Here is a 15040-nt window from a genome sequence, read left to right as displayed (position 1 = left end):
TCTCTTCCTTCCTTCCTTCCTCCCTGCTCCTCCTCTTCCTCCTCCTCTTCCACTGCCCCCTTCCTTCCCTCCTTGCGGCTGTCTGGCAGCCGTGGGAAGGGAAGGATGGGAAGGAGGAGGACGCCCCCCGCCCCCTTCCTTCCCTGCCTGAGGCTGCCTGGCAGCCACAGGAAGGGAAGGAAGGACGAGGAGGACCCCCACCCCAGGAGGAGAAACTCCTCCTATTTAGCTCTGCGCGCGGCCCTGCAGGAGTGCGCAGGGCTACAGGAAGCCACCGCCGCGCCTGCCTCTGCGCCTTCCTCCTCCACCTCCCCAGCCATGGAGGCCGTCTGCGGCCTGCCCTCCTTGGCACCCTCCCCGCCGCTGCCGCTGCCGCCACCGCTGCCGCAGCCACTGCAGTACCACCTGGTGTCGGCGGCAATCAGCGGCAGGACTGGGCTGCCAACCCCTGCTCTAGCATGAGATTCAGTGTAGAAAAGCTTTAGAATTTGTCCTTTGATTCTTACTCACCACATTAACGTATTTGACAAGTTCAGTGAAATTTGGGTTCTCTTTGCATGATGTGATCACTTCTGATTCGACTTTCTTCCCAGCACATTCAATGATCACCTGTGGCTGGTCAACCTCAAACAAGTTCACACGCTTCAGATCTCTTAGGCCCCAAAACAATATCTAAGGAACAGAGAGCAAAATTGTTGACTCTTGTGGATATACAGGTCGCAGCTTTCTTCTTATCTAAAATAGGCCTGTTCTCAAAACTCACAGAAGTATCTTATCCAAACCCAACAGACCATTGCATTAGGTTGTTACAGGAGTCCACCCATACATACCTGTTCTCTGTTGGTGACACATTGTAGCTAAATTAATATGAGCTAATCTAGATGATGAACATGGAACAAAAATTCAGGTTTTATGACTTTGTATTCCTACCAAATTACTTAATTAACTAACGAATCTACAATTGTAGATGATCATGAATCGCCAGCCCCATCATCTTCTCTCCAAAGAAGTTCTTCACAACCAGTGTACCCCATGCATTTTCCCCATCAGGTCACCAAGAAAAAGAATAACATGGGAGAAAATGAAAAACTTCAAATGGCAGATTAATCTATTATTTTCTTGTTTCTTAAGATCTATTTCTACATTTAAAGTATCCATAGCAAGCTACAAGGATGCAATCAGACATATGGAGTATTGATTGTAACCCCTCAAACCATTTGCCATAATTTCTGCACAAGTATGGTGACAAAAGTTATTGCTTCCAAACATCTCCCTGCAGTTGCTCATCTACTCAAACTGAGAAACAATTTTAAATTAAATAATTAAATTATCTTAAGAAAGGAGAGGAAAATAATTTTACCTCTATGCGGAATTCCTTAAGGATTGGTCGAATTCCATCAGGAATTATGAATCGTCCAGAACGGGGGTCTCCCAGGTATTCTGGCTCCTTGGGTTCAACATCATTAGGCACTGAGGGCTGGACAGCAGAAGATAGTTAGACTACACAGCACCTTTTTAAAAATGGATTTTCCCCACTTAAATATAAAGGCCTACATCAGTGCCTCTTTGTGCCTTCCTTGGCATGACTAAGTAAAGAAATAAGAAGACTTCAATTAATTGTAGTGCACACACACATACACACTTTGGTTAACAGATTCAGAACAACCCCGAGATTAAAGCAAGTTCAAATCACATCTTAATATCCTGGCTTGTTCTGAAGCTATTAAGCACAATTTCTGGGTTCAAAACAAGAGACAATAGTTAACTGAAGATTTTGAGGTTTGTTTGTCATTTGTGCGGAAGTAGCTGTGAGGGAGCTACATCATACATGCACAAGCATGAAGACTTAAAAAACTGATTTATTAAACTGACCCAAGTATGATTATAATTTATTTATACACTAATCTCCATTTTAATGAATCCTTAATTTCTAAACGGAGAGATGTCAGGCCTCACACATCTGGAATTTAAACCCTCTTACAGAAATTCTTCCTGGTATAATCAGATGTGTGGGCATTTGTTGTTGTTCTTAAGCAGTGAAGGAAAATCACTTACTACATGGAGGTTTCAGAGCTGAGGCACAGTGCAAATTAAGACTTCTCCCATTAGTGCCACGAAGCCCTTCTCTAGAACAAAGTGCTCCTCTGCTAGATTCAAAGTACAGACTGGGAGGACATTCATATTTTGTGATAAGTATGCCACTATTATTCACTGTGGATTCAGCATTCAGTGGGGATATTCTCAGTCTATTCAAGCCACCAAGTACCTCCTTGCAATCATGCTAGGGCAGTGGTCCCCAAACTTTTTTGGACTACTGCCCCTTCTCTTTTGGGTGACACCCCTAGTGCCCCCCCCCATGTATTTCTTGATATTAGGTCTACTGTTCTACTACAAATTCAAAACAACCAATCTCAGTCACTGTGTCCTTTGAACCTGGTCACCCTGGGAGCAGTAACCAAGTAGCTGGCTGAGCAATGACCAAGAAGTTCCTGCATGGCAGGGGGTTGGACTGGATGGCCCTTGTGGTCTCTTGCAACTCTATGATTCTATGATTCTAAGCCTCTCACCCATACTGGCATTGCAGCAAAAGCCAGCTCAATTGCTGCCCAGCCAGTTACACTTGGTTGCTGCTCCTAAGGTGACCAGGTGGAAAGGGAGAAGCTTCTCCCCAATGAGTAAGGACTCTCAATACTTCTTTGTTGGGTCAGACCCCACTGCTTCTCGAAGTGACACCACTGCTTCTCAAACATCTGCATTTTGGTAGAAACAAGCTGTGGCATTCACCTGTATCTCTTTAAAATGCTCTAGAGATGGTGCAAATGGGGTGAGGCTCAGTGGGATGACAAAGGAGAGGCCCCAGGTTTTTTTAAAAAAATAAATAAATGTCAACATTCAAAATTTAAATTAAAAATGTTAATTAAAAATATTTAAAAACATCCAATCTGATCAAATTTTCACTTTAACCACATGAAACTAAGTATATGTAAACAGATTTATTCTGTGCTCATAATACTGGAATTTAAAGGTATAGTTTTAATTTTGCTGGTTGTTTATGTCATAGCTATTACCATTATATTCAGTGATACATGGGAATTGCAATTTATGAGTAAATTAGTACAAAAAACATTACTAAGGTTTCTGTATGGGTCTGGTATGGGAGGATGTCAATGGGGGGGTGACATCATGAGTTACCGCACTGGGTGAAACCAACCCTAGGGACACCACTGGCTGTGCAGTGGTTTTAAGGGACCCTGATAAAAGAAGTTTCATTCCACCCTTATTTTCACGAGGGTCCAAAAGGCTGCTGGTGCCACTTGTCTTTCTAGAGCACCAATACATTGTCTGAAGCCCCCCTGCTGCCCCCCTTTTTCTCTGCCCCCAGGAAGGATACCATCCACTTTGGGAATCACTGTACTAGGGTAATGAATTTATTTACCTCTAAGTAGCCACTATAATCCAGTTCAATCAGCTCAAAGACAGCAATTAATTCCCCAGCTGGTTTATGCCCTTTATAAATGTCAAAAAACTGGAGAGAAGGTTTGTTGTATGGCTCATCTACCAGCTTCACTAGTGGTGTAACAAATGCTCGACCAAGGAACTCTGCAGAACCCTATGAAGAAGAAGAAATAGCCATTAGATGCAAAGACATAATTTCATGATCCTGTTATTTCAGGATCTGTCTGCAATAGTACGAGCACCTGTACTTCCCATCTTTACAGTCTCATAATATGTACAGCTTATAAAAGTTACAAATTTATTTAAAAAAACAAAACCCAGAATCCCCTAGACAGGATAGCCAAAATGTTTTCCAGCTTGCCCCCAGTGTAGCAATATAGAAGGATGCTATATTGGTAACAACACTTATAAGGAAAGAATGGAAAGGGGAGGTTATAACATTGGGCTCAACCCTAAAGATGGTTTGTTTGTTTGTTTGTTTATGGGATTTATATCCTCCCTTTCACCCAAAATGGGACTCAAGATGGGGCTGGTTGCATTAGTGCCATTATTTCTGTCTTCCAGCAAATTTGTGCAAAAAGCGCTGTGATGACAATCAAACTGTTTCTTGCCCAAGACCCCTTAAATCTGGCATTAGATGTGGCACAACACTATTTACACAGATTATTGAACCTGTAGATTGTTTCCAGACACAGAATTTGAAAAAAAATACTTCTTTGGATAACAAGTCCCATACTTACTGGGCTTTCTAGGAGCTGTCATCCAAAAAAAAGGTAAAAATTTTCATCTCAGCCAAAACAGTTTTGGAATTACTGCTATAGAAAAATAGGTCTGTCAAGTGAATTCCTGGTACTTGAAAAGCTATTCTTTCACAAAGAGAGAATTGTAACTCACAAACTAGATAAGATGTTTGTATTTTCTAACTTACAAATTTATTGTAATCAAAGATATTGACAACAGCAATTGGAGTTTCTATCTTCAAGTCCTCTTTCTTTCCATCAATAATGAGCTGGTCATATAGAAGTAATTCATTCCACATCGGGCTCAGTGTTTCTTCCAAAACCTGAATTAACCATGATTAAAATTGTTAATATGGAGGACAGTTGTTTAAAACTACTATTTAAATCCAAAGTAGATGCATGCAACACACAACCATCATCCTTTTAAAAAAACTAAAGCACCCTGTGGTGGCTATGCATGGCTGTGGGTATGAGTGAATCCAAAATAAAGACTGCTTTCCATTTCACCACTTGTCCTCCTTTTAAAAAAGAAAATCACACCCCTGCTGATGATCTTTACCTCTGAAGGAGAACTATAAGGATAGATAAAAAAATAAGTTGGGAAGAGTATCAGTTCTGAATGAAGCAGAAAGGAAAAGAGATGATCTCTCCCACTTCCTCGTCTTCCTCAAAAGAAAGATATGCTCAAGTGGACAGATATCTTAAGAACCATCCTCTCTCATATGAACCTGCTTATCAGAATCTGAGAACCTGGATCAAATCAGAACTGGAGACCCTTTCACATTTATGAGCATTACTAATATATCTATGACTGAAATTATAAATAGATGTAGTAGTAATACTACTAATTACTATTAACTTCCAGGATTCACTGTCAATGGTGTGGCAGACAGGAATAACAAAAGGCTTTCCTTGTAGAAATAATTGGATTGTGGGACTTAGCCCACAACTGAGTTGTGGTCCAGAATGGAGCTTTGCAGCAGCAACAGCATCAATAATAGCTGATGTTGGGTCCCTCTTTCCCATGAACAGTTTGAACTCATTGTCTGGAAGGGGCCCAACAGGAGTGAGCTGGTAATCTTCATTCCAGCTGGACAGGGCAGTACTTATGCTCCTGCCCCCCCTTCCAAGGCAGTTCCTCTGAGAGTGTCTGCCCTGTCCCCTCTATTACACACAGTGGGGTTTTGCCACATGGTGTCTGTCTTTATCTGTTCGCTGCTGTTGTGTACTCTATGTGGTTGCCATGGGCCCAGGCCCCAGAATTTCTTATTCAGTACCTTGGCAAGTGTTACTTTCAAGGGTCCTCTTAAAGTACTTGGGGGGTGGGGGGAGAGAAATGGGGATGTCTACATGTGGGCAAACTACCTCCCTGAGGGGGCAGGTGATAACTCTGGGGGTGGCATCCTGGCCCAGGTGTATCCTCCTGCCTCACTTCTATTTCATCAACCAACAAGTGGGTTGGTCAATGCCCAGATCATGTCCCATGCAATTGTCAATCCATGTGTGGCTGTAATCAATAAATAGTTGTGGCCTTTTTCTTCCAAAATATGTGTGTGTGTGTGTGTGTGTGTGTGTGTGTGTGTGTGTGTAGCGGATTCACCCTGGCACACAATGCCATAGTTGACAGATGAGGGGCTGTGACTCAGTGCCTGCTCAGTCTACTGTCCAGATGCTATTTCTGGATAGCTTCGATGCCCCTGCTCTCCCTTGTTATGGTTCTTAATTTTTAAGTAGGATTTAGACTGGACATTCCTTGAAATACAGGATAAATGCAAATAGAAGGCTGTCCTTTGACAACCCTTCATATATAGGACTGTCCTCTGTAAACAATGGCTGGAACTAGGATATAATATGTTTAACTAGCAATGACTTTAATGGTAATACTTTACTTTGAGGGGATTGTGGTGCTCTTATTGTTGTTAGCATTATCATTAATAAGTAATTTCTATCCTAACTTTTTTCAGTAATGGGACTCAAGGAAGCTTGCAATAGTTAAAAGAAATACATATAAAACAGTTACAAACAGAAAGATAAAAATGTATTAAAATTATTAGTTATCAAAATACAATTTAACAATACCTAGAACTAAAACTCTTTAAAATAGATCTATTAAAGGACAAAAGATAAAGAAGATAAATGTCAGCTAAAGAACTGTGAACCACTCAACATTAAAAGCCCTCTCTCTCAGTCAATTCCTTAATAGCTTATTGGAAAAGAAGACTTTTCACTTGCAAGGAAAGAAAGCCATCCTAGACTCCCTAGGAAAGGAGTTTCTAAGCCTGGGAGATCCTTTTGAAAAATAGTCAGTGACTGATAAATCACTACTTATTTCCATGTAATGAATAGATTTTAATCTTTATCTGTTCTTTATACTTTTACAGGTTAAAATGTTTGGGGGTCATGTTGAGAGGGTCCTTTTTAGATTTTAGGCCACTTTCTTACTGCTTTTGATAGATTTTTGCCCTCCCCCCAAGTAAAAAGCAGTGGCTTTAATGATGTGATTAGTCACTCTGCAAAAATGACTAATGCTTTTAAAATGTAGTGAGTTACAATAATGAGTTTCATTTTTTCAATACAAAATGAGGAATGGCAATGATTCCCTAGGTTCTAAGCAGGACATCTAGCCACACTCATTTCAGTTTTTACTGGGGGCACCATCGCTTGCTCACAGTTGCACTGGAAACACACTTACACTTGTAGTCTGGCATTGGGTTGAAAACACCACTCTTGCAAAAGGATCAGAAAGGCCATTTTCATCAGCTGGGAGAATACCCCGAGCCTGGTATAAATGGGCCCGCAGCTGAAAGTAGCTGAAGTCTGCAAAACATGACATGGCCATCAACTGCATGTTCACAGCACAAGGTATGATATATACAAATTTCAGCAGGACATTAATGAGCATGACCAATATTTCTATGTCTAGTTTACAGCACTCTAAAATTATAAATATTATAAAATTATAAATATGTGTAGTTATATGTAGTAATAATGACCAAAACTGCCTGGAAACAAAAATCCCCCCTCCCTGGTTGCCCATTTGTTAGACACAGTATACAGTTCAGCCAATATTTCCAGGCTTATATTAACAAAATAACAGTAGCAGCATATGACAAGACTGCTATGAGAGTGCAGTGTGGAAACACTCCATATTAGAGGTTCATATGCAATATCTGTCACCAATAGATCTTATCACACTGCCCTGTGCCCAGGCAATAGGCAGCCAATATCCAATTCGAGCTTCTCTTGCAGCTTTTCATGAACAGGACTTTCCCATTCTTGAAAAGCTATGAGAGAAGCCCAGGTTGGATATGGGCTGCGTACTGTCCAGGCACAGGGCAGTGCAATAAGATCTGCATCTATTCCAGTGTGGATTTGGCATGCGATAATCTTCATAGTTCAACAAATTCTAGAAGTGTTTTCTGTTGCAATAAGTTTGCTACAACAACAAAAGCATACCCAATAGTCTTGTGGCAACTTGAACACTAACAAATTTGTTCCAGCATAATTATATTGTAAACAAGAGGGCATGGGACCTCCTTTTCATATGCGTACATAGTCATGTTCATGGATCTAGTTATTTCATTATGATCTTATCTCTGGAACAAGACTGAAGAACCGAATATTGTTGTTTTTTTGTTGTGATTTTCACAATTTGTCCTGAAAGTGCATAAAACTAATGTCTTTCCCTTTGTGACATATGCACACAGTAAAAAGAAAAGGACTGGCCAACTGAACACAAAAACACATACAGCCCATCCAGTTCTATTATTATTATTGTTATTGTTATTGTTATTGTTATTAGTGATTAATTAGTTAACATTTTCTAATACTGTACTATTTACAGAAATGTAGAGAAACTACTTGTAAAATGCAAAAAACAAAAACAAAAATTCTCTGACGCCTGTACCAGCAACAAAAACCTGCAGCCTCCTGGTACTTCACAATGAGAAAAAATGAAGTTTTCCTGTTTTGTCATGCAAGGATGAATAAAGAAAGGATTTACAACCTTACATTATATACATCCCTTATTCTATTTAACAGATTTATTTGTTTGGGTCTTAAGTGCATCACTTATGACAGTCAGTCGTTCCTTTATCTTAAGCCAGAATTTTAGAACACCTGATTCAGTCCTAGATCTCATCTTGGACTGGCAAGGCAGCAGAGGACACTCTGCAATGAGGAATTAACTATCATTGTTGTTCAGAAGTACTTCCATAGACTTTTCCAGCTGTCTTTTTCAGTGTGCTATCTTTTATTCCTGAGGGTCCCAATGGAAGAAGCTTACCGTCCCTGTTGAGCTGACTAGGTGGGAGGTACTTTGGAATCCTTGCAGCCTGTTGTGCCTGATCATAGATTGGTTTGAATTCCTCTGGTAGCTCTGCAGTGCTATTCTTCACATATTTTGTTACTCCAAGCCACATATAGATTTCCAGTTTTGCAAAGATCTCCCCAGTGCGTGAGCCTGGAACCTTTAAATCCCAAATAGCATTTTCAGTGGTCTGAAGTATGCTGAGAATAAAAACTGTTACTGTACTAAAACCTTGAAATAAATTATTAGTTCTGCTCACAGATTATAAACTCCCTTTAGCTTTAAATACTGATGAATAAGCTGATGAATAAAAGATTGTGCCTACCTTTAGAAAGACAGTTTGGATCTTAGCACAGTCTTTGCCTTTTTCTTCTTCTACCACTGCATAAAGGATGTTTTGGGCAGGGATTCTTGTGTATGCTACACGCTTGTTGTTGCTAAACATCCATATCAGTACATCAGGGATAGTACACTGGGGCTGAAAGAAAGATTGGAGGATTTAAATATTTTCATTTTTCTGCTAGACACTAAGATAATGGAAGGAAAAGAAGAAAAGTAGAGTTCATGGAATCTAAAGCCCAGCTGATGATGTAGGAATTATGGCTTATTAGGAAGGACTGGTAGTTATAGTATGCATACGAATATTTCAATCCTTGGTCTTTGCATGCACTACACAGATACCCTCTGATTTTTAAAGAATTAGCTGGAAATTCTCAAATAGCATATTTTTCACAACTACCATAAGGCCTAGAGACTTGGGACGTTATCAGACAAGGGAAATTGGAAGTATAATCCAATGGCAATCCTAACACAATCATGAGGTTTAATGTTATTGTGTGATAGACTACCACACACAATTTCGGGCAATGGGAAGTCAGTCCGAATGCAATCATGGGGTTTCATGTTATTGCATTCAGAGGGCAATGGCAAGCTATTTTTGGGCAATGGGAAGTCAGTTTCAATGCAATTTGAATTCACGTAAATTCACTGAACTAGCGAATTCACGTGAATGCATTCTGGCCCCACTTTCTTTTCATTCAAAATTAAGAGAAATTCCTCCCATGTGATAAACTCCTTGGTTTTTGTTCTATTTGTGAATGTTAACTTAATGAAACCATCAGATCTATTAAAGTGGGACCAGATTTATTGCCGCAGAGCCTTGGTCATGCCCCACACCTATAATCATTTCATATGCTTTGACTGTATATTTTCATTGTGAAGTGTTTTGATTGTATATTCCTGCATGGCAGCGGGTTGGACTGGATGGACCGGTACACACAGGTCCGGAATGACGCCCTCGTCATGTGCTAGGGTTGCCTCAGGGTGGAGCACCCACACACCCCACAACCCTAGCACATGACTAGAGCATCATCACTGTGCAGCGCCGTGTAAACGGCATGCGCAGCGATGATGTCGCTGCTGCACTGCATACAAATGGAGCAGTGCAGCAGCGATGTGTTTGCGCCGAGCAGGCTGCTTGCAGCAGCGCAAAAAGGAGCCGCTTTTTAGCGCTCCTTTTTTTGCTGTGCAGCAGTGCCGCACAATTTGGTTGCTGCTGCACAGCAACAAAAGGTGGCCCCAGCCCTCCCTTTTGGGCCCGTCTGTACTGGGCCAAAGATTCTTTGATTCTATTCTATGATATACCTCTTTAGCCAGGAATCGCAGCTTTGATAAAATTATCTTTGCCTCATTGACTTTTTCTTTGACATTGGTGCGAGTTAGTCGCCTTCTTATGCGGAGTCCCTGTTTTGCATACAGGATCTGAATATTAAAAAAAAAAAAAACCAAACAAACACACATCATTTTTAAACCTATGATCACATGGGGGACAAGACTGAATTCAGGAATGGGAGGCAATTCTTCCTTATGGTCACTTGGAGTTTTTATAGCCATTTTGATTATGGATAGCACCCCTCCCCCAATATTCTCAAGTGGATGCCAGCACCTATTGTGCTACTGTCTGACCATTTGGAGTTTTAGTGGTTCTCACAACAGCGTTCTTAGTGCGCAAGTACTAACTGTAAAATGGGGAAACATTTCCCCACAGAAAGTTAATCTGGACATGAACAGAGCTTGAAAACAACCTTGCAAAGTCATAGATATTTGCATAGTCTCAAAGTATGGAAAAGGTACTACTTTAGACTAAAATTCCCAAAATCCCACAGTATAGCTAGAGAACACCCACCCACCACCACCATAATATTATTATTATTATATTTATTTATATCCTGCCTTTTTTTCCACATTGGGACTCAAAATTTAAAACATTGTTAAAAAGTCTGGCCAATTGGCCGTAATAAGGTTATTAGTTATTATTGTTAAAAAGTTCAATATGGACACAAAGACATTCTGCAAATGCTAAACTTTACATTAAACTTTTGAATAGATGAAGATTAAACTGCTTAACAAAGCACAATGCGTTTAAATTTCCATTTGCTCCTCTGTACTAAAGTCAAGCATTTCAGCTGTAGGGAACAAGGAGTAAAAAGTGTGTAACCCTCCAAGTGTTATTAAATTGCAACTCCCAGCAGCCCTAGCTATCAGACTAATGGTAGAGAATGGTGGGAGCTGCAATTCAACAAATATGAAGGGCTACATAGTTCCAACAATAACACATGCAACCTGACTTACAATGTTTTGTGGGAGAGATTTCATCCGGCATCGATCAAGGTTATTTGGACGGGTCACTGGCTTTTTGTCCGCATTGAGAGAATACTGCCTGCAATTAAAGAGGCAGTGAGCTCTGAGACTGTGGTTGAAGGCACATATTCCACAGGCTAAAAGATGGGAAGAAGTCAATAACCCATCATTTTAGAAAACCACTGTGAAAGTGTCTCCTCTATCATATCATAAGAAAGAAAATTAAACAAATTATGGACCATGCAAGCACATGGAGCAGTCAAACAACTAATTATTAAACACTGGAAGTAAAAGTCATTGCAAGTCATTGACTGGTGTACTGCATTCCTTCTTTGAAGTTTTGGACTACTGTAGAGAGTATCAGAAATGTTTTTTTATTTTGATAGTTGGTCCAATTTCCCAATACATATGGCCTGTAACTTCATAGCCAGTTCATTTAGTTTCCTTTGCTAAGATGAGACATCTCACTCAACCCCAAGGGTGAAGAACTTGAACCTCAGGATCCTCTCCACCAACTTTTGCTTGATTTCTTCTGTCATCAGCCTCAGGTCAATTGTTTGGAGTGAGGTAAACCAGTCTATAAATATTTGGAGTGTCACTCATCCTATACAGTACCTCTTTGCTACCCTATATCCTGTATTTCTGTGCTTCACAGCTTATATTAATTTATATTACATTTCTAAAATACTTAGTAAAACACAAATTTAAAATGCAGATTTAAATAAATATATTTTAAACAAAATGCTTGGTAGATTGGTGCCTAACAAATACAGTATAATATTCACTAACCCTTCTCCATATTGATTTTTATGTAGTAATCTGGCTAGAAAATTGCAGTTGTGAGAATTAGATTGAAGTCCCTCACGAGACATGATGCTCACTTGGACATGCTCAACCAAGGGGTTTTCCGCATGGGCTAAAAGGCTTACGCCTCACATCATCTAGATCAGACAACGCAGGTCAAAATTCCTGGGGTAGGATCGAGCCTGATCCTGCATGTCCACACATGGATCTGGAGGATCCCATCTGGCCCCAGGGTAAAATACCCCCGTTTTGCTCCTTACCTGGCTCCTTAGCTTGCTGATCACCACTCTTCCTCAGAAACCTTCCCCCTCCCCATTACTGCATTTGATATGGAAACAGTACACCTGGCCATGTGGGTGCAGCCAGGTGCCCCAATTCTGCATCAGACATGGCAATGGGGTGGCTTCTCAGTCGGAGCGATACAGGGCAAGGTAAGGTATGTGCCTGTTCTGGTCCTGGGTCATTGCAGGTACAGTGTGTGAGCACCCAGCCCTTCCCACACTGACCCCAGGACTGACCTGGGTGAGCATTGGGGGCAGGATGGGCTCAGCCCATGCTATCCTGGCCTGTCTGTTCAGGCCCAAAAGGGGCGGTCTCAGGCCGCTGCCGGTTGCAGCGTGGAGGAGCCGCAGCAGCCAAACTGCGTGACTCCTCCGCGCTGCAAAAAAGGAGCGCGAAAATCGCGCTCCTTCCAGGAACCCGGAAGAGACATCGCAAGTGCCAAAGCGCGCACTTGCAACGTCTCTTCTGGGTTGGGACGTGCGGACGCAGAGCGTCCGCTACGTCAAGATGGCGGCACCCATCTGTATAGGGCGCCGCTATCTTGACGTATCGGTTACGCGCGAGGGGCAAGGCACGTCAGGAAGTGTCGCCCCTTGCGCGTAATTGCAGCGCAAGGACGGCGCCTCTTAGGCCGTCTGTAACGCGCCATTATCTCTTAATAGCTCACACAAATGTTATGAGAGTAAAAAACAGGAACCATGACCTCGTGGTTCCTTAAAAAGAAGACAACATGCAAATATGATGGACAAACAAATGTAACAACATGGTTACAAAATTTCTCTACTCAAACAGAACATACTACCCATCTATTCAACCACATTTTTTCATAATGGAGTTGTTGTGCATGCCATGCTACATGATGAAACCCAAGACTATCTTCCAGCACTGGCATCTGATCTTTTATATCTTATTGGGACAGGAGGTCTTGTTCCTAAAAATAATATTCAAGAAAGTGACACCAAAATTCTGGAACAGGAGGGACTTCATGCCACTTATTGATTCTATCCTACTTCATACTTCCCTTTCCTCTATTTTCTTTTTAAGAAAATAAAAGTTGTACTGGATCAGACCAAAGTACACTCTTGAGTATCCCTTATCTGAAATGCTTAGAACAAGAAACACTCTGAATTTCAGATTTTTTCAAATTTTGGCATACCTATATTTGCATATACATAGTGAGCCATAACGAAGCTGGTGAGAGACTGAAAATCTGTGAAATGGTGGGAATCCAAGCATAGTGCTTGGAATGAATCCACACCTCCTGCCATTTCACAAATCCTCATGTTGCTCTCCATCCTTGCATATACAGTACAGGTACATAGCTCAAAAAGTTTTGGGTTTTGGAATATTTTGGATTTACTCAGCCTGTAAAAAGGATGCCACAAATGTAAGTAGACAGATAAATAGATGTAAACATATCTATCTGAACAGAGATGCACTAAATATATGAGGAAATGCTAATACATCTTAACAACTGTTCAAGACATTTACAGAGCTTCATACTGCATTGCTGTCTGCTTAATTCTCACCCACATTTTCAGATTCTATAACTATACTAGAAACTCAGAATACTTGGATGTGGATCCAAGTACCAATCTCTTTTAAAGCTTTGGTAATGTTGTATTCAGATTATGCCATTCAAGACTGTTGTGTTTATGTGCAACTGAAAAAGAAGGAGCTCAAGTGGCAACATGAGACAATATATTTCAGTGGAAAAAAAAGTAGTGATGCACTAACCTGCATCCAGCTACAAATTCCTCCAGAACCTGTCGAAGCCTTTCGTCTGCTTTTGATCTAGGTCTCCTTAAGAGCTTCTCTACATCTTCTAGTCCATGTTCCTATTGTGACAAATATAATACTGAGACCCCAGATGCCAAAAGAAAGATGTGTTCCATTGAGTTTTTGAAGTAGTTATTTATTTAAAATACTCTTTAGGGTAAACCCCCAAAAGGAAGCTTAACCATGAAACAACAACAAAGATAACTACATAATACAAAAGCACGTTAAAAGGGCATAAAATTAAAGGTGGCACAATGCCATTTCCGCATTAGTCTGTGATTTTTAAAAATCTACATTAATACATATGCATTGAAAATAAATAGTTTTGAAGGATTTTCTCTCAAAACATAATCTCTGTTGTTGCTGTTGTTGTTGTTGTTGTTGTTGTTGTTGTTGTGTGCCTGCAAGTCATTCCTGAATAACAGCAACCCTAAGGTGAATCTATCATCAGATTTTCTGAAGCTGAGAGTGTGTGACATCTCAAGGTGACTCAGTGGGTTTCCATGGCTGAATGGGGATTCAAACTCCAGTTTCCAGAATCATAGTCCAAACTCAAATGGCTATGCCACACTGGCTCCTCTGTAATTTCTAAATATATACATGTAGCTTGGGAGGTGACAGGTTAGCAGATCTTAGAATTCGTGACTTTAAAAAATACATTAAAAATAGCTAAATATGAGATAAATATACTTGTTAGTCCCTAACAAATAGAAAGCCAGTGTCATGTAGTAGTAGTTTGAGTACTGGACTAGCACTCCAGAAGACTAAGGTTCAAATCTCCATTCATCCATCACCCACTGGATGATTTTAGGCAGGTCACACACTCTCAGCCTAATAAAAAGGTAACAACAAACCACTTCTAAATAAAGCTTGCCAATAAAAGCTTAGCATAGGGTCACCATAAGCTGGAATTGACTGGAAGACGCCTAACAAATAATAGCGTAAACCCACTGAATGAATGGGACTTGTAAACACTTATATAAGTCTCATTTTACAAAATATAAATACAAAATGTGAACATATATCTTTA

At 40.6% G+C, this 15040-nt stretch overlaps 1 protein-coding gene across 2 annotated transcripts in view; it reads right to left on the bottom strand.

The window, feature by feature from the left end:
• LOC149315819 (fer-1-like protein 4) overlaps nt 1-15040 on the bottom strand; it is a 77597-nt gene that overhangs the window by 28444 nt on the left and 34113 nt on the right. For both annotated transcript variants that reach the window (XM_089514199.1, XM_089514200.1), the window contains 10 exons: nt 13969-14069; nt 11137-11224; nt 10150-10266; nt 8831-8983; nt 8482-8665; nt 6889-7013; nt 4385-4519; nt 3437-3610; nt 1361-1477; nt 511-672 (listed from right to left, as the gene is read on the bottom strand). In XM_089514199.1, the coding sequence (XP_089370325.1) occupies nt 511-672; nt 1361-1477; nt 3437-3610; nt 4385-4519; nt 6889-7013; nt 8482-8665; nt 8831-8983; nt 10150-10266; nt 11137-11224; nt 13969-14069 (1356 nt within the window). The remainder of the gene's footprint in view (nt 1-510; nt 673-1360; nt 1478-3436; nt 3611-4384; nt 4520-6888; nt 7014-8481; nt 8666-8830; nt 8984-10149; nt 10267-11136; nt 11225-13968; nt 14070-15040) is intronic.

This window comes from Sceloporus occidentalis, unplaced genomic scaffold, assembly GCF_023333645.1.
Source record: "Sceloporus occidentalis isolate IW3139 unplaced genomic scaffold, rSceOcc1.0.p SCAF_3, whole genome shotgun sequence".
Lineage (NCBI taxonomy): Eukaryota > Metazoa > Chordata > Lepidosauria > Squamata > Phrynosomatidae > Sceloporus > Sceloporus occidentalis.
This window is presented reverse-complemented; position numbering and strand designations above follow the sequence as displayed.